The 25,964-nt window shown below is 35.4% G+C and overlaps 1 protein-coding gene and 1 non-coding gene across 2 annotated transcripts in view; one reads left to right on the forward strand and one right to left on the reverse strand.

Annotated features, from left to right (window-relative positions):
* NDUFAF2 (NADH:ubiquinone oxidoreductase complex assembly factor 2) overlaps positions 1-25,964 on the reverse strand; it is an 82,726-nt gene that overhangs the window by 35,766 nt on the left and 20,996 nt on the right. The window contains exon 3 of the mRNA XM_039225096.1: positions 7,256-7,296. Coding sequence (XP_039081027.1) covers positions 7,256-7,296 — 41 coding nt within the window. The remainder of the gene's footprint in view (positions 1-7,255; positions 7,297-25,964) is intronic.
* Positions 16,487-16,654, forward strand: LOC120226926. The gene has a single exon (XR_005527120.1). It is a non-coding gene; the product is annotated as a small nucleolar RNA SNORA23 (small nucleolar RNA).

Genomic DNA, 25,964 nt, shown 5'->3' on the forward strand with positions numbered 1-25,964 from the left:
GAGAGAGAGAATTCCAAGCAGGTTCCACACTGTCAGCACAGGGCCCGATGCAGTGTTGGAACCCATGCACTATGAGATCATGATCTGAGCCAAAATCAAGAGTGGGATGCTTAACTGTCTGAGCCACCCAGGTACCCCTAGTTTATTCATTGTTAATGAATTATGTTTTTTTTTTCTTTTATAGTTTCCACTTATAAGTGCAAACATATGGTATCTGTCCTTCTCTGCCTGACTTATTTTGCTCAACATAACACCCTGGAGTTCCATCCACATTGCTACAAATGGCCAAATTTCATTCTTTCTCATTGCAATGTAGTATTCCATTTTATGGAGACTATAGATGCTGGCGAGGATGTGGAGAAACGAGCACCCTCCTACACTGTTGGTGGGAATGTAAACTGGTGCAGCCCCTCTGGAAAACAGTGTGGAGGTTCCTCAAAAAATTAACAATAGAACTCCCCTATGACCCAGCAATAGCACTGCTAGGAATTTACCCAAGGGATACAGGAGTGCTGATGCATCGGGGCACATGTACCCCAATGTTCAGAGGAGCACTTTCAACAATAGTCAAATCATGGAAAGAGCCTAAATGTCCATCAACTGATGAATGGGTCAAGAAGATTTGGTTTATCTATATAATGAATCATGTTTAACCTACTGTATGAACATGTTGCAATTTTCTTATCCATTTCCTGTATAACCAGAAGTGATAGTGTGAGGTTTGAGGTAGGGGTCCAAACTCCATCTCTGTAATTTAAGGTAGCAGGAAGTGGGGCTACAAATACAAAATATGCATTTTAAAAGACATTTCAATTTTGTAACTTCTTTTTTTTTAATTTTTTTTTACCATTTTATTTATTTCCGAGAGAGAGAGACAAACAGCGTGAGCAGGGGATGGTCAGAGAGAGAGGGAGACACAGAATCTGAAGCAGCCTCCAGGCTCTGAGCTAGCTGTCAGCACAGAGCATGACATGGGGCTTGAACCCACGACTGTGAGATCATGACCTGAGCCAAAGTCGGACGCTTAACCGACTGAGCCACCCAGGCGTCCCTCAATTCTGTAACTTATAAAATGAACATAATACTGGGCGCTTAATACTGGGCAATAAGTATCAGTTACTTGGAGACAATGGTGAAATGGGCCTCAAGTATTCAGAAATAAGGGGCACCTGGCTGGCTCAATCAGTGGAAGATGCTACTCTTTATCTTGGGGTCATGAGTACGAGTCCCATGTTGGGTGCAGAGACTACTTAAAATAACACCTTAAAAAAAAGAATTCAGAAATTAGATTTCTCTCTGAAAATTAAGCTGTAAGATCAACACCTTATAGTCCAGAACAGCGATATGAAAAGAATAAATGTAAGAACATCTGCAGGGCCAGCAATATTTGATCATAAGGTAACCACTGTAATAGCAAAAGAAATAATATGTCAGTCAGAATGGGGAAGAAAAAACAAATGGCAAAGAAAAAAAAAAGAGATCACAGAGACAAATGCTAGCAGTCCATAAAAAATTGTCCCTGAAAGCAAAAGCCTCAACCAGCACATGGCAATTTTTTCTATTCCAAATCATAAGGTTATTCCTAGGATAGAGACAGATGTTGGTAACTGTGGCCAATTCTATTTAAATATTTCCATTCCTATGGGTCAGATTATCCCTATTGTGAGATGCACACAACAGGCAGTTTTAGTCCTGATGCAATTAAACATTTATTTTACTTAACTCCCCTTATCCTAATGCCATACTTACCAGGTAGCCTACTGTTTTTTCCTGTGCCAAGTGAATTTCTATTGTAAATTAACAGACTGGAATTCTGGCAACTATTTCAAACTCACATGTCTTTTAGTCATTGTGATATCTCGTAGAGCCAAATCACCTCGGACACAGACAAAAGTGAGTCTTTGGAGCTTCTAGCTCAGATCTGAGAATATGGTCAAGTAGACAAGTTACTGTAAAGTATTATCCTACCTAGCTGCCCCAACCTTTCATTTCACTATAGCATCACTATATCCAACTCCATTTCTACTGGCTTCTAGAATTTTCTCTTCCGTTTTCATGAAGTATATGTATTAAAAATGAAATAGGTGAGGTGTAATATTATAGCTTTCTTCTAATGTCTGTAAATCTATAGCTGAGTCATGTATTTTGTCAATACTTGGCAATATATTTATTTACTTTTTACAACAGAAAACTTTATTTTGTTTCCTACTGTTCTGTCAGTATGAAAGGAGAAGCAATATTTAAAAATATTTGCTATACACGACTTCAAATGGAATATAGTCACCACTAGAAAAAGTTTATCTCATTAATTTTGTGAAATATTAATTCAACTTGTACCACACTGATGAAAAGGTGCTATACTAGATTGGCAACCTACAGTAACAGTACAGTATAGGCAATACTCAACTTCAAAATATATTCAGTTTTGTCGGGTCATTTTACAGTGGGTTGGTTGGAAATTCAAACTCTGTATGGAAATCATGGAATATACTTACATGGCAACAAGATTTCCAATTCTGTCAACAAAAGCTTATCTAATAATGAATTAGGCTTTGTGTTGGGTGTCTGTGACATACAAACAAGACACAATCCTTGTGTCATACAGCTCATAATATAGTCAGAAAGATAGAAAAATAAAACAGAATTATGATACTGAACTCAAAGAACTACACAGCTGTACATGGCAGTACAGCTCTAGCTAGATAGGAGTGATTAACTCTACGGGATGAAAAGTTGAGCAAACAGTCGAGGAATTTTAAAGGGAATCAAAGAATCCCATCAAGAAATTTTAAAGGGAACTAAGCACAAGCAGAAGTGTGCCAGGTGATGAGGGAGAGAAAAGACAGTAAACCTAAGAAACAGCAGGGAGTTCCTTGGAGAGTTGAGTGGGTATAACAAGCATAAGAAGGAAAGTAAGAAAATGTGGGCTGGGCACAAATCAGGAGGCCTTGCATGGTGTGCCAAGCAACTAGACCTTCTTTTGGACAGAGCTTCCCAAGAAATATGCCTAAATATTTATTCCTTCAGACTTCAAAGGGGCCAAGGAGAAAAATTGGTGTCAGAGGGTAGAGGTGTCTGATTTTATAACAAACAGCCAGTTTTTTCAAATGTGGTTGTATTATTTTCACAACAACCAGCACTACATGAAAAGTATGGTTGCTCTAGTTATTGTTAATCTTTTTAATTTTAGCTCTTTTCTTGAATGTGTAGTATAGTGGCATCTCACTGTGGTTTCTCTGATGACTAGAGATGGCATCTTTTCATAGGCTTAGTGCTCATTCTTGTATTTTATGAAGTGACTGTTCAAGATTTTTACCCAATTTCTATTAGCTTTGCCTTCTTTTCTTTTAAATCATTGAGTTGGGATGTTCTTTGTGTAGTCTGGATATGAGTCTTTTATCAAATACATACACTGTGATTATTTTCTCCCAGTTTATTGCTTTGTTAATGTTCTCTTTTGAGAAGCTTAGTTTTAGTTTTGATTAAGTTCAATTCACCAATGCTTCTCCCTTCTGGATAGTGCTTTCTATCTCTTGTTTACCCCAAAGTTGTGAAGATATTCCACTATGTTTTCTTCTAGAAGCATTATAAGTTTTAGCTTTTATGTTTAGGCTAGGTTCCATCTTGAATTAATACTGGCACATGATGTCAAGTAGGGATCTTTATTTTTTTCCATGTGGATATTAAGTTATTCTAGTACCATTTGTTGAAAAGACTTTCCATTTGTAACTGTGTTCCATTGGTGCCAGTGTCAAAGCCAATTGGCTGTATGGTGTCTACCTCTGGATTCTCTATTCTTTTTCATTCATTTATTTATATATCCTTATTCCAGTGCCACACTGTCTTGATTACTATAGTTTTAGAGTTAAGTCTTAGTGCCAGACAGTGTAAGTTCTCTAATTTTTATCTCCTTTTTCTTGGTTGCTTTCAGCTACTTTAGGGCCTTTGCATTGAAAAATATATTTTAGAATTCATAAATATCTTGATTTGTACAAGTCTGATGCAATTTTAATTTGGTTTTTATTTAAATGACTTTCTACACTAGTGGTTTGCAAGGTAAGGGCTCTTGACCAGCAGCATTAGTATCACCAAGGAAGTTGTTATGAATGCAAATATTCAAGCCTTACCCTAAGACCTAGTGGATCAAATACTCTGGGGCTGGGCCCTGCAATCTGTGTTTTAACAAGCCTTCCTGGTGATGGTGATGCATGATAAAGTATAAGCTTTCCTGCTGTAGATCAATTTGGAAGAAATAATATCTTAGCGATTAAATATTCTAACCCACGAACAGATATTTCTCTCCATTAATTTAGGTCTTCTTTTTCTCAACAGCATTCATTAGTTTTAAGTGTACATGTCCTGCATATATTTTGCTTAATTTATATCACGGTATTTTATCTTTTCTGACACTACTGTAAACGGCATTCTAATTGTTATTGGCTAACCTTTAGCTGTAGTATACATGTAGAAGGGAAAGAAGTCTGTTTGGGGGTGGGAGTTCACTAAGAGACTTGAAAAAAAGTAGAGAGCTCAAATGACTGATAGCATCTTGAAAACTAACTAGTTTTAACAGATATGCAAGATTAGGAGGTTGTTTCGAATGAACTGACATAGGCATGAAGCATAAACAACTGTGAAAATTACAAAAAGAGGCACAACAAGATGTGCTCTACCATAGTCCTGCCAACATTTTCTACAGTCTTGACAAAAAGATCAAACATGAGTAGCCAGCTTCTGGATCCAGGTGCCAAACTGAAGGAAAGACAGAGGACAAAGGAATGTCTTGAACTAATATGAATAACATAAGGTCAACAAAATCTAAACTGTGGCAAGCTCTACAGGCCAAACAGGCTGGGTTTTTCAACAGATAAATTTATAAGAAAATAAAAGGGGTGGGGGAGAACCAAAGAGATTGATGGAGATTTAAATCAAATATGAAGTTTTTACAAAATGGAAAACTCTAAACTATAATGTACATTTGGGTGATGAAATTATATAAAACTGTGAGAAAATGAGTACTGTGAAAGGTTCAGCATTGCTTTTGGGGGAGGCTATACTGAGACACAGCACGTGATTCTAGAATAGATGACAAAGTTCTATTTCTGACCTGTGTGGAATTCACCGTATAATAACCCATTAAGCCATACATTTAATTCTTGTGGCTCTCTGTAAACTTGTCTTATTTTAAATTAAGTAGTTTTAAATTGAGTTTAAATTAAGTAGTTTTCTCTTATTATGACATATGTAGAATCTGGGATTTAAGAGTTTACAAGCTGTAGTGGTAGAATGGTGTTTGGTGACAATAAGAACTAAGGTGTGGCTATGGAAGTGGCTGTTCATTTGCGGTGTGGATATTAGCATGGATGGAGTAAAAAAAAAAAACTGAACATCTAAAACTTGGAAAGGCACTGAAGAAGTCTGTAAGTCTGGTTCTCATCCTCACCATCAGGGTGGGGAGTGGCCTGCAGGTTGGCAGAGACAAAAATTATCAACAGGTGGAGAAAAACATACTTAGGTTGAAAAGTTACTACTCTCCCTTGGGTCCACAAAATGAAAGAATATTTTGGCAAGGACCAGGGAAAGAAAGGAACAGTTGAACCCACATTCTTTCTGTGGTTTGTGGTAAAAGGAGCACAAGAAGGCTCACTATCTTTTCAGACACAGGCAGATTTCAGATGAGGTTTTGTGGTAGAGAAAGTTCCTAAGAAATTATTAAAGGTTAAGGATAATTTGCTAACAAAAAAACAGAAATTCCTGAAACAGAGTGGAAGAGATCAAGAGGGAAGGAAAGGTATATGCGTGTGTGGTGGGGAGGGTACAAAAGAGCATAAAGAAGGATGAGATTGATAATACGTTAGAAAAGAAGCAAGGGAAGGCTCCTATTCAAATATTCAAGAATATGAGTATCATGGATATTCCATGACTTGGTCTCACTGTTCTGATTGGAGATTGTCTGAAACGCTGGGATTACCTGAAATTTACAGGGGTGGTGTCTTAGCCCTGACAGTTGCAGGTGCCTTCATCTAATCGCTTTGCATATTAATGTTTCCGTTGAAGAACGCTTTCAGAATTCCGAGGTTAGAAGAAACATCTTTGGCTCTGAGAATAGGAACTCTTATTATGGCCAAATGAAGGGGAACTGGAAGGACTTCTCGATGATTCCTACCACTGTAAACCACTGGGGATGCTTCTGAATCTTGGATCACAATGACTTTTTCTTCCCTTTTATTTCCAAGGTCCACTGATATTAGAAAGAAAGGTATGACAAGAGGAGGGCAGGGCAAAAGTGAAAGTAACATACAAAGCTAGAAGTGGGCTCAGAGACACGATCGTTCAGACCTCTGCCTGACAAGCATTGATGGGGTCGGTATAGGAGAAATGGAGCCAACTTATGGGTCACCATGAGTTCTGCCCTGGAGTACCCCACCTCTCAACAAGTGGGCCCTGACTGGTGGAGCAACATTTCTGTTGTCATCAGGGCTGTAGTAATAATGGAAAAGGGGAGAGAAAAGAGGAGGGGGTCCTAAATAGAAGAAAAGGAAAAGCTGGTACCCTAATCCATGTGGAAACTTTCCTCTTATGAAATGCATTTAATTCTAACAAAACAATTTTAGAACACTTTGTGATACTGTTTTTAACATAAAAATTATGAAATAACTATGTTTTAAAAATACATACACCACAGCATTGCTATACTTCTTATTCTGCATGTTACCAAAACCATGTTTTTAAAGTTTAAAATAAGAATTCAACTATTAATTACTAAGTGTTCCATGTTACATGCTAATTGTATATTTTAAGGTTTCTTCAGATACTCGATAGAGTTAAATGTATACAAAATTAAAAAACATTTTATGTTTAATATAAAATTAAGGGAAAAATAAGCACGATTTGGATAGGACCATGAAATTCAGCATGTCTCAGACTTTTCCACCAAAGCACCCGTATCAGAACACAGCTCCAGGAACCAGGCAAAATATCCTGATGTAAGCTGCTATAAGTCTAAACTTTTTAAAAAATATTTTAATTTTGTATTGCATTTGTATTATTTCATTTTAAAATTGCTATGAATTGTATGTTATATTCTATAACTTGTGCATTTATTATAAAAATTTTTTACATCTTGTCTGTGGAGTAAAATGAGCACTCTGGGAAGATGCATAATATTTATTCTGAGGCTTCATGTAAACTCCCAACTGAGAAACACAGCATTATAAATACAGGCTATTTGAGTATTTTCGTTGTATATTCTTACCTCCATTGTAGGTGGAGTCTTTCTTTTTCTTCTAATCCAAGCTAGAAAGACAAATAATATTTAAATGTAAATTTTGGTAATTTGCACAAACATTTTACTTATTCACGCATAAAGCAAATATTTACTGAGCACCTGTTACATGTTGTTTTAGGCACTGGACATGTAAGAAGGAACTAAACATGAACTTTCTCCTCTCCTGCAGCATATATACTGGTGAAGGGGAACAGAAAACAAACACACAAATATATGATGTCAGGTAATGATTTGTTCCTGAAAAAATACAACAGCATAGGGAGTTCAATAAAGAAAGGCAGTTCCATTTCTAAAATCAGACCTAATAATTATCTGAATTCACCTGAGTGCTCAGTGCTTTGTAGCAACAGGAAGGGAGTGGGCCAGCTGCCTCAGGGGAAGTATATATGAATCACATGGAAGATGATGTTTAGGAGAGTAGAATCAGATTTTCTGGGTTCAAATCTCAACTTCATCCCTTACTGGCTGTGTCACTGGGGGGGAACTACTTAATTTTGTAAGCATCAGATTTCCAATCTATATAATTTAAATTATAATAATACCTACATTTAAAAGTTGTTGTGAAAAGTATATGAAATTATATATAAAATTTTTTAGCTCAGAGCCTGGTATACAGTAAGCATTAAGTCTAAGTTAATATTATTATCAACTATTTTTATCACTATAATTCAATAAACCTATATATTTTAAAATAGACTAGAAAACCTTAAGTGCAATACTATTAGCTAGGACTATCAGAATATATAAAGAAAATATCCTTATACGGTAGAAATTTGGTCTTTAAAAAGGAGAAAACTGATCACTTTAATTGATTTAATTTTCCTTACAAAATTGTGAAGTATCCTTATTTAGTAGAGAAATTACATTCTCAAATTTATATACTAAGGGTAGCATGTGAGTGTAGATTTGACCCTGTTTCCAGCTCCAAAAGCTATCCATATTCTACTAAGCTGTCTCACAAATTTCAGCAAGCAACATGCAAAGAACACAAAACTAGGAAGAATAGGTTGCAACCTTAATTACAAGTCATAAAATAAGAATTGGTGACCCCATTTTACAGTATGAGAAACTGAGGTTCACAAAGATTAAGTAATCCACATAAACTCAACAGCCTGGGAATCAACCTCTTGTTAAAATGGCTCTAAAATTCGATCTCTGTCTGTTTACCACCTACCTTCCCATCAGACCAGCTCCACCAGCCTGCCTTTTGTCACCCAAGTACTAGCACCAGGCACAAACTGTCCTCTAGACAAGCCAAGTACTGAATGGTTGTAGGTGTATAGTGAGCAACATTCAACTGTAGGCCTTGCACTGATCCCGTATAAGTATTTTTAATATAGTTCCAGAGTTTTACCTTCTCTACTCTGACTTCTGAGTTTCTAACCCTGTTTTCTCTGCATTCTTTCTTTTTTGTTTTAGTGGGTTTTTATTTTTTTAACATTTATTAATTTTTGAGAGACAGAGAGAGGCAGAGTGTGAGCGGGGTAGGGACAGAGAGGGAGACACAGAAATCCAAAGCAGGCTCCAGGCTCTGAGCTGTCAGCACAGAGCCTAACACAGGGATCAAACTCACGGACCGCGAGATCATGACCTGAGGTAAAGTAGGATACTTGACAGACTGAGCCACCCAGGGGCCACTGCATTCTCTTTCTCATTAGCTACCACTCCTATTTGGTCCATTTCCAGTCACAACTTGTATAGATTTTATATTCCTTGTTAAGATTCTAAGGTTGTTGGTAGCAAGATGTATCCATGGGAGATTTATTTTTCTACCACATGAATGCCTCAAAAGAGTAGGTTCTTAATACAGCTGTGGAATGAATACTTGCACTATAAAATACTTCCACTACACAAATATTTGTTGTAATGGGATTTTTACCTGCGTTAGAAAATCCAGCTTAGCAATAGCAAGATTCCTCTGTGCAATCAAGGAAATGAGTCCTTTATGGAATTTTCAACTGCCTTTTTATGGTCAAAATAAAAGTTACTTAGCTTTATTCATGGGCATTTCTCCCCCTAGGATACAGGCTTCTTTTAAAACAATTCAATATAAGCCATATACCTCTATAAGCTTTTAAGCAGTAAATCTTCAGTTTTAAATGAGATTGAAAGTTAGTTAAGAAAAATCAAATGCTAGGGCAGGGTCGGCAAATTATACAACCTGTGAGCCAAATTTAGCCTATAACTTGTTTTACATTTTTAAATGGTTGAAAAAAATATCAAGGGAAGAATAGTATTTCAAGACACATAAAAATTACATAGAATTTAAATTTCACTGTCAGTACATAAGGTTCTACTGGAACATAGCCACACTTGTAGAGTCCACAAAGGCTATAAAATATTTATCATTTGGCCAACCGCTTATTGCCAACCCAATAAGTACAAGCCTTGTATCAAGAACTATCTATCCTGATTCAAAAACACTTGCACAATATCTAAAATAAAAATCATTATTAACTATTACACTTTTTACTAATGAACACCATGTACTCGAGAGTCTGTGAACATAAACTGTTGGCGTTAGATCATGCTGGAAAGTATCACGGCACAATGCATACTTAACTTTATCACCACAAGAAAAACAACTTAAAACAGCAAACTGTCTTATCAACAAACTCATAAAACGACATTTCCCGTTTCTTTGTAAGGTTAAAATAAGAAATATATGTCAAGAGAATTACTACATAATTTTCAAAAAATCCCAAGATAAATTAATATATCTAGTAAACACTGATATATGTTTTCTAAAGTTTGTTTTGTAGAAGTTTATAAAATTCATGCATAGAAGAATGCACTATAACTCAGGTAATATATTATTAAGTACTGCCTAGAATAGTCACCCTCATGGGACACACTATTCTCTAAGGAAAGATATAGGACTTCCTTTAGCTTTGTTTTAAATGGCTCAAGAAAAAAGGTCTTTGTTTTATCTAGATAAATAAATGCAATTGCTGGGATAAATTTGTGTAATTCTACAATAACCAGATACTTCAAATGTTCTTGAGATGATGGTTGATGACCGTTTGCTGCTACGTATCCAATAAAGGCTACAGCTGGAAATATTCAATGTGAAAACTCATTTATATAATCATCCCTAACTTTCCCAATCACTATATGCAATAAAGGAAATATCCTGCTGAAGGTTGGCAAGGGTTAGAAAGAGGAAGAATAAAAATAAGCATTAATATCAAATCATTACATTTCTTTTTTTTTTTTTATCCTCCTAACAATCTGGAACTGAACCTCTATCCAATTATAAATTATATAATGATTTTGCCATTGCTAATTATATCTGTATGGTGCATTCTGTATCAGTCTTCATTATAATGTAACCATTGTTTGAACAGAATTTAGCAAGATAACTGGACAGTTTATGTCTTAAGATCCTAGCATTCTTTCATCAGTGTTCATCTGCATTCTCATTAGTATGCATGAGATTTTCATTGAACTTTAATACTCTTATTGGAACATAATACACTATAATAAGCGTAAAAGTGAGCATGCAAATTAAAGTTCCCATTAATCACTAAAAGACTCTAGAAAAAGCAAGCAGGAAAATACTTCGCGAAGCATATATTTCTCAAATTTCTATAAGCACTGGAAACGGCTAATACACTTTTAGAAGCAGTACCAACAGGGGTTCAGGTAAATGTGACATTTATCACTAGATTCAGGAGGTGACCGTTCAGAACTAAAATTACGGAAAGCTTGTGAGGAGTCTGTATCCAAAAGATATTACATTAGAAAAATGTGTTGTTTAATTTGTTCAAGGAAAAGAGAACACTATAATAAGCCCTCATCTTTTAAAAACTGATCTTTGTCAGTTCTGGGTGTATATACATTATTAAAAAAAAAACTATAAAAACAAGACTCTGTACTTTTTAAATGTGAAAATTCTTTAAATGATATATTATGAAATGAGTCACTTTCTGATTACTGACTCAAGCATATCTTAAAGATGATATTAGATTTAATTGGTATATTTAAGTTAAAAATTTTGTGATGCTCAAGCCTATTACCATTCTTTTTCCTTTAAAAAAATTTTTTTTAAATGCTTTATTTATTTTTGAGAGAGAGATAGAGACAGCATGAGCAGGGGAGGGTCAGAGAGACAGGGAGACACAGAATCCAAAGACAGGCTCCAGGCTCTGAGTTAGCTGTCAGCACAGAGCCCGACGCAGGGCTTGAACCCATGAACCGTGAGATCATGACCTGAGCTGAAGTCGGACGCTTAACTGACTGAGCCACCCAGGTGCCCCTACAATTCTTTTTCCTTAATCCACTTTAGTTTGATATAATTTATAAACAGTACAGTGAAACCATTTTAGGTGTGAAATTCCATGAATTCTGAAAAACGTATAGAACGTTCTAACCAGCACCACAATTAGTATATAGAATGTTTCCATCACTGGCAAGTTTCCTAATCTCTGACCACACGCAAACGCCCACCCTAATCCATCCACAGCCCCCAGGTAGTGCTACACTTTCTGTCACTGTTGATGAGTTCTGTCTTATTTACAATTTCATATAAATGGAATTTTACAGTATGCAGTCTTTTGCACCTATCTTATTTTACTCAACATAAGGTTGTTAAAGTTCATCCATGTAACTGTGTGCAGAGAACAGACTCTTAAGGTGTCCTCCACAACTCCTATTTCTTCATGTCCACACCTTTGTATGGCCTCTTCCTCCTGAGTGAAGGCAGGTCCTATGACTTACTTCTAACTATGATAAGAGGGCAAAAGTGATGGGACATCTATGAGTGAATGATTACGTTAGACGAGATTATAGCATCCATTTGCTGGAGTCTCTCCCTTGCTGGCTGTAAGAGAAAAGGTGGCATATTGGAGAATCCCATGTGGCAAGGAACTTCCAGTGACCTGTAGGAGCATTAAGTGACCTCTAGTGGTCAGCATCAAGTGAAAAACTGAAGCTCACAGTACTATAGTTGCAAGGAGCTGAATTCTATGAACAACCATACATGTGGAACAATGGATCCTTTCACACTCAAACCTCCAGATGGGAATGCAGTCCTGGACACCTTGATTGCAGTCTATGTGAGACCCTAAGTAGAAAACCCATCTAGGCCTGGACTCATGACCACAAGAAATGGAGATGATAAATGTGTAGTGTTTTTAGCTACGTTTCTGGTAATACTGATGCAGAGCAATTTAGAAAAAAAATACAGTGAGCACAGCAGCACTTCATTCTTTTTATTTCTGTGTAGTATTCCACTATATGGAAAAGGACAATGTGTTTATCTACTCACTTTTTGTTGGGTGTTTGGGGAGGTTTCAAATTTGAGCTTTTATGAATAAAGCTACCATGAAAACTTTCCGTACAAGGGTTTGGGTAGACCATGTTTTTATATCTCTGAGTTAACACCCAGCAGATTTCCAGGTTATAGGGTAAGAGTATGTTCAAATTTATAAAGAATAAGCTGTTTCCTAAAGTAGTTGTACCATTTACACATCAGCCAAACATTTATGTAAGTTTCAGGTGCTTTACATCTTCATTAACACTTTGTATTGCTAATCTTTTAAATTCTAACTAGCCAGTGATATGTAGTGGTATTTCACTATGGTTTTAATTTGCATTCCTTGATAACTAATGATTTTACATGTCTTCTTTTTAAATTCTGATGTTTGTCCTATTATTGAGTTGTAAGAGTTCTTTACCTATTCTGGACACAAGTTTTATGTCACATATGTATTGCAAATTTTCTCCTCATCCATCTTTTCATTTGTTCAGAGTTATCTGTTAAAAAAGAGAATTTAAAAATTTTTGATGAAGTCTAGCTTGTCATATTTTTTCTATTACATTTGGTGTCTTGTATAATTCTTTGACTATGCCATGATAGGTTTTGTCCAATGTTTTCTTTTAAAAACTTTAACTTTCCCATTTAGGTCTGTGATCAATTTCAAGTTACTTTTAGAGATAATAGAAGGTAAAGATCAAAGTTGATGTTTTTTTTTTTATATGGAAATCCAACTTTTAACACTAGTTGTTGAAAAGAATTTCCTTTTCTCGTTGAAAAGTCAAATGAACACATAAGTGCAGGAATACTTTTGGACTCTCAGTTAGATTCCGTTAATTTTATATCTATCCTTATGGTGGTATTATACTGTCTCAAAAAATGTAGCTTTTTTAAGTTAAATCCTCCAACCTTGTTCTTCTTTTTAAAAAGTGTTTTAGGCAGTATGGAGATTCCTCAGAAAGTCAAAAATAGAACTACTCTATGATCCAACAAGTACACTACTAGGTATTTACCCAAAGGATATAAAAATACTGACTCAAAGGCATACATGCACCCTGATGTTTTCAGCAGCATTATCAATAATTGACAAGTTATTGGAAGAGCATAAATATTCAACCACTAATGAATGCATAAAGATGTGGTATGTATACACAATGGAATATTACTCAGCCATCAAAACGAATAAAATCTTGCCATTTGCAAGGATATGCATGGAGCTAGAGTATTATGCTAGGCAAAATAAGTCAGAGAAAGACAAATATATTATTTCACTCACATGTAGAATTTAAAAAACAAAACAAATGAACTTTGGGGAAAAAAGAGAGGCAAATCAAAAGAGTCTTAACTACAGAGAAAAAACTGGTTACCAGGGGGTAGGTGGGCAGTGGGAGGAGTTACACAGGTGATGAGGATTAAAGAGGGCACTTGTTATGATGAGCACTGGCTGCTGTGTATAAATGATGAATCATTAAGTTGCACACCTGAAACTAATATTACATGGTATTTTAGCTAACTAGAATTTAAATAAAAATTTGAAAAGAATAAGAAGTGTTTTAGGTGTCCTGATCCTTTTACATTTTAATATAACATTTAGGATCAGCATGTTAATTTTAAAAAGAAAAAGTTCACTAGTATTCTGACTTGGAATGCACTAAATGTACAGATCAATTAGGAGGCAAATAACATCTTTTACTATTGACTTCTGAACCATGAAAACTGTGTTTATCTCCACTTATGCAGGTTTCCTTTAATTTCTCTTAGGAATGTGCTGCATTTTTCAATGTACAGGTTGTAGAGACATATTTTTATAACTTTATCCCTAAATACTTAGTGTTTTTAATGGCATTTTAGATGAGAGAATAAAAAATATCTGTGCCCCCATGTTCTCTGCAGCATTATTAGCAATAGCCAAGATATGGAAACAACCTAACTGTCCATGGATGGAAGAATGAAGAAACTATGGTGTGTGTGTGTATATATATACACATATATATATATATACACACATATATATAAATATGTATATATATACATAAATATGTGTATATATATATATGTATTTACAAGGGAATATTATTTAGTCTTACAAAGAAGAAAATCTTGTCATCTGTGACAATATCAGATGAATCTGGAAGATATGGTAGGTGAAATAAGCTCGATATGGAAAGAAAAATACTACATGATCTCATTTTTATGTGGAATGTAGGTGTCTACCAGGGGTGAGAGATGGGGAAAATGGGGAGGTGTAGATCTTTAAGTGTTAAACCAACTTATATTAGTGGTAAAAATTCCACATCATTATGGCATATTGTCCTTTTTATATACTATTGGATGCAATTTGCTGATATTTTACTAATGGTTTCTGCATCTACGATTATATGGGATATTGGTGTATAGTATTCTTTTCTTTACTGTTTCTGACAGGAGTTGGTATCATGGTAAACCTGTCCTCACAAAATGAGTAGATAAGCAAGTATTTCCACCTCCAACATTTCTGGCAAGAGAATATGACCTATCCAGGTGAATAAAATGGAAAAAAAAATGAATTCTACAATATCTCAGTGTAATGTTCTATATGTGTCAACTAGGTTAAACTGTTTGATATAAATAGTTGTTTTCTACATCATTCTTACAATTTCTACCTTTACATTGAGCTTTTAGACCATTGATATTTCCCATAATTATTTACATAATTAGGTTTAACTATAGATACTTGTACAGCCATGTTCACAGCAGCATTATCAATGGCCCAAAGGTGGAAATAATCCAAATGTCCATCGATGGATGAACAAATGAACAAAATGTGGTATATGGAGAAAATGGAATATTATTCAGCTTGAAAAAGGAATGAAATTTTGATAGATGCTAAAGCGTAAATAAACCTTGAAGACCTTATGCTAAGTGAAATAAGCCAGATTCAAAACAAATACTGATTCCATTTATATGAGATACCTAAAGTACTCAAATTCATAGACAAAGAAAGTAGAATGGTGGTTGTCAGACACAGTTGGGATTGGGAAGTTACTGTTTCATGGATAAAGAGTTTCAGTTTAGGCAGATGAAAAGTTCTGGAGATGATGTTGATATTGTACAACAGTGTAAATGTGCCTAAAGCCACTGAGCTATGCACTTAGAAATGGCAAAAATGGAACTTTAAGACATATATCTTTTATCACAATAAAAAACCGAGAGATAATAAAAGAAAATCAATCAATGTAATCAACTATATTAACAGAATAAAGAATAACCATAAAATTCAACTTAAATGCAGGGGAAAAAATGACAAAATCCAACACCATTCATGATAAAAACTCCCAGAAATCTAGGAAGCAAAGAGAGCTCCCTTGATCTGATGGAAGGCATCTATATAAAAATTTCTAGCAAACATTAAATTTAATAGTGAGAAACTGAATGCTTTCCCTATAAGTTAAAAAAAAAAAAAGGCAAGACCGTTCACTTTCACTATTTCTTTATTTTTTGAAATGTTCATTTGGAAACAGAGAAATAGAGAGCGAGCAGTGGAGGGGCAGAGAGACAGAGAGAGAGAGAGAATCCCAAACAGGCTCTACATTGTCAGGGTAGACGTGGGGCTTGAACTCATGAACCATGAGATCATGACCTGAGCTGAAACCAAGAGTTGGCTGCTTAACTGAATGAACCACCCAGGTGCCCCCACTTTCACTATTTCTAATCATCAATGGCATGGACGTCCTTGTCAGGAAAGCAAGGCAAGAAAAAAAAAATACATTAGAATAGAGGAAATAGAACACAAATTGTTTATGTACAGTAAACTAAAATAAATGAGTTTAGCAAAGTTGTGTAAAGTACACAATTGATATACAAAAATCAATTGTATTTCTATGTATTATAAATGAATAATGTGAAACTGAAATAAAAAGCAGTTAGCAATAGCCCCTGAAAATTAACATTTAGTAACAGCTGCTGTAATGTGTGCAGCTTTCATGTGTGTCCAATGGCAGCGTCTGTCTGTGCCTTGCCTCCAGATCCTGCTATCCCCATAAACATGTAGCTGACGAATAAAGTTGGAATCACAGTGCAATATCATTTTATTTGAAATAAGTTGATTTCCTGTGTTCTTTAATGAATAAATGCTAAGCTTTCTAGTATTAAAAAAGGAGTACTTAAGTTTTAATTTAATAAAATATCGGCAAGATCTCTAAGCTAAAAATTGCAGATGAAAAAATGAATGAAGACCTAAGGAGAGAATATGCTGGGTTCATTGAAGGCTCAATCCTTTTCAAACTGATCTATAAATTCAATGAATTCCCAACCAAAATCCTGGAAAGATTTTTTTTGAGTAGTAATTGATAAGCTGATACTAAAAGTCATATATAATGACACAGGGCCCAAAGTACCCAAAACAATTTTGAAAAAGAGAATTCAAATTACTTATTTCAAGACTTACTACAGAGTCTCAGTAATCAAGACCGTGTGGCATTGAGAAAAGGACAGACATAGATCCATGGACAGAAGAGAGAATACAGAAATAGACCACACCTACAAAGACAACTGATATTTGACAAAGGTGCAAAAACAGTGAGAAAAGATGGTCATTTCAAAACTAGTGCTGGGAGAGTAATCAAAAATATAAAGACAGAGTATAATGATGGTTGCCAGGGGCTGGGTAAGGGTAAGGAAGAATGGGAGAATTATTGTTTAATGGTATAGAGCTGGTTTTACAAGATGAAAAAGAGTTATGGAGATAGATGATAGTAGTGGCTACACAATAAGGCCAGTGTATTTAATATCACTAAAATGTACACTTAAAAATGGTTAAGATGGTTTATTTTATGTGATGTGTACTTTAATACAATCAAAAATAGCACTGGATAAAAGTAGATGTCCATATAAATGAAATTGTATCTATACCATTCACAAAAACAGACTCAAAATGGGTCTCTGATGCAGAAGTAAAGCCCCAAACTGTAAAATTTTAGAAGAACACACAGGAGGAAATATTCATGACCTTGCTTAAGCAAAAATTTCTTATAACACCACAATGATGATACAGAGAAGGAAAAAAATGATCAATTGGACTTCATTACAATTATGAATGTGTGCTCTCCAACAGGTACTGTCAAAAGAATCGAAAGACAAGCCCCAGGCTGGGAAGAAAGCATTTGCAAATCACATATATGTGGAATTGTATCAAGTATATATAAGGAACCCTCAAAGATAAACAATTAGGTGAAAAAACCCCAAGCAAATAAAAAATTTGTGGGTAAAAAGATATGAACAAACACTATAGCAAAGAAGATATACAAATGGCAAATATCATGAAAAGATGATCAGCATGACCAGTCACTACAGAAATAAAAATTAAAACCATGGTGAGACACCAGAACACCAATATATTGACACTGACAACACTAATGGCTAGGGAAGATGAGGACCCTCTGTAGTTCTCCATACAGTACTAATGGAAAGCTAAATGTTATAGGCATAAAACCAGTTAGGAGTTTAAGTTGAATTTATTCTTATCACATAACTAGAAATGCCACCTCAAGGTAGTTACCTGAATGAAACGAAAATTCATGTTCATATATTTATACCTAAATAGGAATATTAATATATATATAATTATAAATAATTGCTTCACTTATAATTGCTATAAAGTGTAAACAACCCAAATGTCCTGAAGCTGGTAAATGGATAAGTTGGTATATCAATATGATAAAATTCTACTCAGCAATAATAAGGAATAAACTGCTGATTCATGCAAACATATAAATGAATTTCAAATGCATTAAGTGAATTGAAAGAAAGCTGCCTTCTGATTCTAGCCAAGATGGAGAGCAAGAGGGACATGAAACAACAATTTTCAAGACAGTGGACATCAAATAATGAAATACAGTGATCTCTTCAGAATGTTAAAAACATACAAAGGTTACCCTTACAATTACCTTACTGTTTTGAGAGTTTCCAGTATGGGGGAAGGGTGGGGATCCTGCTAAAATCTACAACACTACCTATGTTATGGATATGGAGCTGGAAGTTTAGGGAGACCAAGGTGACTAAAATTCACAGGACAGATGATTAGACAGGAGGCAGCTTCCAAGACAGCAAACTCTGGATATTGATGGGGGGCTGCTATCAAGTATTCAGTAGAGTACTAATGAGTTCATGTGAGTAAGAAACTTCTAAGACCAGGAAAAGGACCACCTGAAAAGATCAGAAGGAAAAGTATTCATATTTCACACAGAAGCAAGAATAATGTTAATTTCCATCACCCATAGTGGAAAACCTCATAATTGACGGGGAAGAGGAGAGTGCTCAGCAATGACTTGCATCAAAAATGCAGAATTATTAGTTCTAGATTAAATTCTGTTCCAGTCCCACCTAACAAATCTTAAAAGATTATCCCTCAAAGGATCAAACTGTTTCCAACTAACTTAACTGTGTCTCAGAACAAAGCTCAATAATAAAGATAGGAATATAAAAATATCTAGTATTCAACCAGGTAAAAATTTAATATGTCTGACATTCAATCAGAAATTGCAAGGCAAACAAAGAAGTAGAAAAATACTTCCCATCGTGAAGAGAAAAAAAAAATCAACTAACCAAAACCAACTAAAAACAGATACAGATGGTAGAATTAGCAGGCAAGAACATTAAAACAGTTATAACTGTACTCCATATGTTCAAAAAGTGAGAGGACAGATTGAAGAGGTTAGGTAGAGACATGCAGGATATAAAACAGACCCATACCAAATTTGTTGAAATGAAAACTACAATGTCTGAAATGAGGAATACTCTGGATGGATTGGTGTAGGAATCTGACACTGTAAAAGAAAAGATTAGGGAACTTGAAGATACAGCAAGAGAAGCCATACAAAATGAAACTCAAAAAGAAAAAGCCGCCACAAATGAAGAGAGCATTTGTGAACTTTGAGACAATTTCAAATAACCTAAATTGTAAATGGTATCCCCAAAAGGAAGGATGGAAAGATACTCAAAGAAAAGTATTTGAAGAATAATTGCTACAATTTTTCTAAATTTAAACAAAACTATAAATCCACAGCCTTACTAAGAAGCTCATGAAACTTGAAGCACAAAAGAGACTATATGATGGTACATCATAATCAAATGGCTGAAAAACAGTTTAAAAAAGAATAACTTGGGGCACCTAGGTGGCTTAGTGGGTTAAGCATCCGACTTCATCTCAAGTCATGATCTCATGGTCTGTGGGTTCGAGCCCCACATCAGGCTCTGTGCTGACAGCTTAGAGCCCGGGGCCTGCTTCAGATTCTGTGTCTCCCTTTCTCTCTGCCCCTCCCCTGCTCTCTCTCTCTCTCTCTCTCAAAAAGAAACATTAAAAAAAAAAAAAAGAATAACTTGTAAACAGCCAGTAGAAAAAAAATATATGTTACATACAATGGGATAAAGAAAAGCAGGACAATAGATTTCTCAACAAAAAAACCATGAAAAGTATCTTTAAACTACTCAAAGGCGGGGACGGGGGGGAACCCAACATAGAATATTAGAGACAGAGAAATATCTTTTTTTTAAATACTTCATTTTTAAAGTAATCTCTATACCCAATATGAGGCTTGAACCCTCAACCCCAAGATCAAGAGTCACATACCCCACCAACCAAGTGAGCCAGCATCCCACCAGAGAAATACTTTTAAAAATATATTTCAGACATATGAAAGCTGAGAGAATTTAATGGCTGTAGACTCACAATAAAGAAATGTTAAAATAAGTCTTAGACACTAAAGGAAAATGACTGCAGATAGAAATCAGGGTTTACAAAAAGGAATAAAGAGCATTAGAAATAGTAACAATATGAATTAAATATGTCATATTTTTTATTGATTGAATCTATCTAAATCTATCTAGTTCACTATTTAAATAAAAATAATGATGTTGTGTGTAGTTTGTAACATGTAGAACTAAAATATATGACAACAACAGAAATCTTAGAAAGGAGAAACAGCAGTACACCTTTGTAAGGTTCTTCTACTCTTTATGAAGTGGAAATATCACATAAAGAAAGATATGGCCAAGATATGGTCTATAAAACCAAAACAGCCAACCAAGTAACAAAACAGAGATACAGTTGATGACTCACAGTTGGAAATAAAACTGAATCATAAACAATACTCAATACTAATATATTAGTTTCCTTATTAGTTTCAGGGCTGTTGAAGCAAAGTAAAGTGTTAATTATTCAGTGGCAATTAAACAATAGGAATTTGTTTTTATTTTTTCACAATCCTGGAAGATAGAAGTCTAAGATCAAGGTGTTAGCAAGGTCAGTCTCTTCTGAGGTTTCTCCCCTCAGCTTACAGATGGCTGTCTTTTCCATGTGTCTTCACATGTTCTTACCTCTGTATATGTCTGTGTCCTAATCCCCTCTTCTTACAAGGATGCCAGTCATATTGGATTAAGACCCAGCCTAATAACCTTACTTCAACTTAATTACCTCTTTGAAGACCCTATCTCCAAATACAGTCTCCAAACACAGTGTGAGATGCTGGGTTTAAGGTTTCAACATAGAATTTGGAGGGACACAATTCAGCCATAACAATTAGGAATGAGAGCTGTGACATCACTATAGATTGTAAAGATATTAAAAGGATAATAAGAACATATTATGGTTAGTTTCATGCGAAAAAATTTGGAAACTTAGATGAAATAGACCGACTCTTTGAAAGAAACAAGCTGCCAAAGACCATTCAAGAAGATACAGACATCCTGAATATCCTCAATCTAATAAAGAAATTTAATTTGTAGTTGAAAACTCCAGGCCCGGATGGCTTCAATAGTGAAGCCTGTCAAATATTTTTTAAAAATAATTTTAACTCAGGGCACCTGGGTGGCTTAGTCGGTTAAGTGTCCAACTTTGGCTCAGGTCATGATCTCACAGTTCATGGGTTTGAGCCCTGTGTCGGGCTCTGTGCTGACAGCTCAGAGCCTGGAGCCTGCTTCATATTCTGTGTCTCCTTCTCTTTCTGCCCCTCCCACACTTGTGCTTGCATTCTCTCTCTCTCTCTCTCTCAAAATAAACATTAAAAAATCTAAAAATAGTTTTAATTCTACAAAAAGTTTTGCAGAATATTGAAGAAGTATACCCAAACTAATTTCATGAGATCAGCATTGCCCTGACACCAAAACCAAGCAGACATTACAAGAAAAAAAAAAATTAACCAATATAACTCAAGAACACACATGTAAAAACATTAAGCAAAGTTTAGATAAATCTATCAATAATATATAAAAAGAATACTATATCAGGACCAAGGCAAGAATGTCCATTTTAATTCCTTCTAATCAACAGTATACTGGTAGTCCTAGTCAGTGCAAACAGGTAAGATTAAAAATTTAAAGGCATCCAGATTGGAAAGAAAGAAAAAATGTTTTTAATTACAGACAACATGATCTTCTATGTAAAAAATCTGATGAAATTGACAAAAAGGCTACTGTAATTAATAATTGAGCTTAGCAAAGTCATAGCATATAAGATAAATATACATATACCTATTGTATATTTACATAATAATGAACAATCAAAAATTGACATTAAAAGTTATCATTTACAATAGCATAAAAATACGTACTTAGGAATTATACTGACAAAAGATGTACAATATCTGTATGATAAAAACAACAAACAGTGATAAGAGAAATTAAAGAAGGCCTAAATTAAATAAAGGGAAATGTAATGTCCAGACATCAGAAGTTCTTTGCAAATTCATCTATATGTAGGTTCAACACAATCCCAACCAATATCCTAGGAGGAATTTTTGCAAAAATTAACAAGATCACTTTAAAATGCATTTGAAAATGCAAAGGACATAGGATAGCCAAAACATCTTCAAAAAAGAAGAACTAGGTTGTAAGACTAACATTACCTTATATCAAGACCTATAAAGATAAAATTATCAAGGAACTGAGGCCCTCAGTCAAACAGCCAGGAAGGACTTGAAGCCGGGCAATACCCATTTGAGTGAGTGTGGAAGTAGATCTTCTAGGGCCTAACAATAGCCACGTGAATGAGCTTCAAAGCGGATGATTCCTGAGAGGAGTCTTGGGATGACTGCAGCCCAGGTCAACACACTGATTGCAGCCTTGTGAGACACACCGAGTAAGAAGATTCACATAAGCCATGCCTAGAATCCTGATCCATAGAAACTGTGAGATAATAAATGTTATTTTAGGTCTTTAACTTATGGGGTAATTTGTTATGCAGCAGTGGATCACTAATACATATGGCTATCCTATCATCTGATGAAGACCAGCAAGAGCTATCAGTAATTCCCAGCCAAACAATCTGGCTCAACAGTAGGTCCAGATGCTGGACTGGGGCGTTAGTTGATTAGAGACATTCTAGAGTCATGTAATCATAGAACATCAGAGATAGAAAGAGCCTTTTAATTTTACAGATGAAAAACAGAGAGGCAAAACGATTTGCCCAAAAGGATCAAGGACCTAGGTCTTCTGATGCTGGGATGAGAATAATATTATGTCCTGGTCATTATTTTATGAAGCGCACTTTGGAAATGTTTGGTAGAGAATCCCTGTAACCTGAGAAAGCATGTTACTGTTAACATCAAACAAGCTTAAACTTACCAAAAACAACAACAACAAAACAAAACTGGAAGCTAAAATGTCATCTAAATTATGCGGATAGAGATTTTGAGAGGCTCTGTGTAAGAACTATCCATCAAGCCATGGATGAAACTCAAAAGTTTCCCTGAGACTGTAAGGAAACTCACCATCACATCTATGTACCTATCTGCATCCATGGCCTTATACTCTACTTTCCTGCTATTACAACTGATGAACTTTCCATCCTCTTGTCAAAGGCCAACTCTTTCACATGTGTACTAGACTCTGTCTCACCTTGCCTCTCAAGGTCACTCTCTCTTGCATTATTAATGCTTCCTTTTTGATTGGATCTTCCCCATCACTATTTGAAAATTTGGTTACTTCTCTGAATAGCCAAAACAATCCTGAAAAAAAAAACTAAGTCTGGAGGCATCACAATGCTGGGCTTCAAGATGTATTACAAAGCTGTAAACATCAAGACAGTATGATACTGGCACAAAAACAGAAACATAGATCAATGCGACAGAACAGAGAATCCAGAAATGGACTCACAAACATATGGCCAACTAATCTCTGACAAAGCAGGAAAAAAATATCAGGTGAAAAAAGACAGTCTCTTCAGCAAATGATGCTGGGAAAACTGGATAGTAACATGCAGAACAATGAATCGGGACCACTTTCATATACCATACACAAAAATAAGCTTGAAATGGATAAAAGACCTAAATATAAGACAGGAAGCCATTAAAATCCTAGAGGAGAAAACAGGCAAGAATCTCTTTGACCTCAGCCTCAGCAATTTCTTACTTGACATGTCTCTGGAGTCAAGGGAAACAAAAGCAAAAATAAACTTATTGGGATTTTATCAAGATAAAAAAACTTTTGCACCGTGAAGGAAACAATCAGCAAAACTAAAAGGCAGTGCCTACGGAATGGGAGAAGATATATGCAAATGACATACCAGATAAAGGGTTAGTATCCAAAGTCTATAAAGAACTTATCAAACTCAAATAATCCAGTGAAGAAATGGGCAAAATACAACAGACACTTTTTGAAAGAAGACATCCAGATGGCTCGCAGACACATGAAAAAATGCTCAACAACACTCATCAGGGAAATAAAAATCGAAACAACAATGAGATACCACTTCATACCTGTCAGAATGGCTACAATGAACAACTCAGGCAACAACAGATGTTGGCAAGGATGTGGAGAAAGAGGATTCCTTTTGCATACCTGGTAGGAATGCAAACTGGTGTAACCACTCTGGAAAAGAGTATGGAGGCTCCTCAAAAAATTAAAAATAGAATTACTCTACGACCCAGCAGTTGCACTACTAGGTATTTATCTAAAGGATACACCCCAATGTTTATAGCAGTGTTATCAACAAAACTCCAAAATATAGACTAAGCCCAAATGTTCATTGACGAATGAATGAATAAAGAAGTATATATATATATATATATACATACACTTGGCAATGAAACAGAATGAAACCTTGCCATTTGCAATAACACCGATGGAACTAGAGTGTATTATGTTAAGTGAAACAAGTCCATCAGAGAAAGACAAATATATGATTTCAATCATATGTGGAATTTAAGATACAAAACAGATAAACATAAGGGAAGGGAGCAAAAATAATATAAAAACAGAGAGGGAAACAAATTGTAAAAGACTCTTAAATACAGAGAATGAACCAAGGGTTGCTAGCAGGGTACTGGGGGTGAGGGGCTACAAAGGTGAGGGGCATTAAGGAGGACACCTGTTGAGATGAGCACTGGGTGTTATATGTAAGTGATGAATCACTAAATTCTATTCCTGGAAAAAAAAATTCGGTTACTTCTGCTATCTTTAAAACACGACAAAACCTAGGGACACCCAAGGAGCTCAGGCAGTTAAGCATATGACTTAGGTTCAGGTCATGATCTCACAGTTCCTGAGTCCAGTCCTGCATCAGGCTCTCTACTGTCAGCATGGAACCCATTTTGGATCCTCTGTTCCTTCTCTTTCTGTCCCTCCCCAACTTGTGTGTGCTCTTTCTCTCAAAAATAAATATCAAAAAAATTTTTAAACAATAAAACATAAATTTCCTCTCTTTACATTCCTACCCAGGGTCTGCCTCAATACTCATTCCCTTTCTTTTGCAGATAAATTCCTCATAAGCACTGTCTATACTCACTCCCTCTAAATATTCCTTGGCCATCCTTTTTTTTTCTTTTAATCAGGCTTTTGTTCTTAACACTCTACACACTATTTTTTTTTTTTTTTTTTTTGGCAGGATCATGGACTTCCTTGTTCCTAAAGCGAAGAGTTAATTCTCAGTCTTCATTTAATGGTTGAATCCTTCTTCCTTCTTGAAAATTAGCTTCCAGGACATGAAACTTTTCCTTCTCTCTTTCTCTCTTTCTCTCCTTCTCTCCTTCTGTCCTCTGCTTCTTTCCTTCTTTCCCCTATTCTGGTTGCTTCTTTCTTGTCTTCACCATCTGTAAACCCTGGAGCAGTCAAGAGGACAGTCTCTGAACTTCACATCTTCTCTTTATCTCATTCCCTTTGTTAACTCATCCAGTCTCCCAGGTTTAAATACCATTTGTTAGCTGTCAACTCCCATATTTTGTCTCCAGCTCAAACTTTTCCACTAAATTCTCAGCTTACATACAACTTAAGATCTCTCCTTTGATGTCTAATAGATATCTCAAACTTAACATTTCCAAAATTGATCTCATTTCCCCCCTAAACTTGCTCCTCCCACAGTAATGCCCTCAGAATCAAGAGCATGGAAAAACAGTCCATTTTCCCAGGTGAGACCAAAAGCTTAATAGGCATCTCTGACTCCATTCCATA

This window comes from Hyaena hyaena, unplaced genomic scaffold (assembly GCF_003009895.1).
Source record: "Hyaena hyaena isolate Hyena2069 unplaced genomic scaffold, ASM300989v1 scaffold_1904, whole genome shotgun sequence".
Taxonomy (NCBI): Eukaryota; Metazoa; Chordata; class Mammalia; order Carnivora; family Hyaenidae; genus Hyaena; species Hyaena hyaena.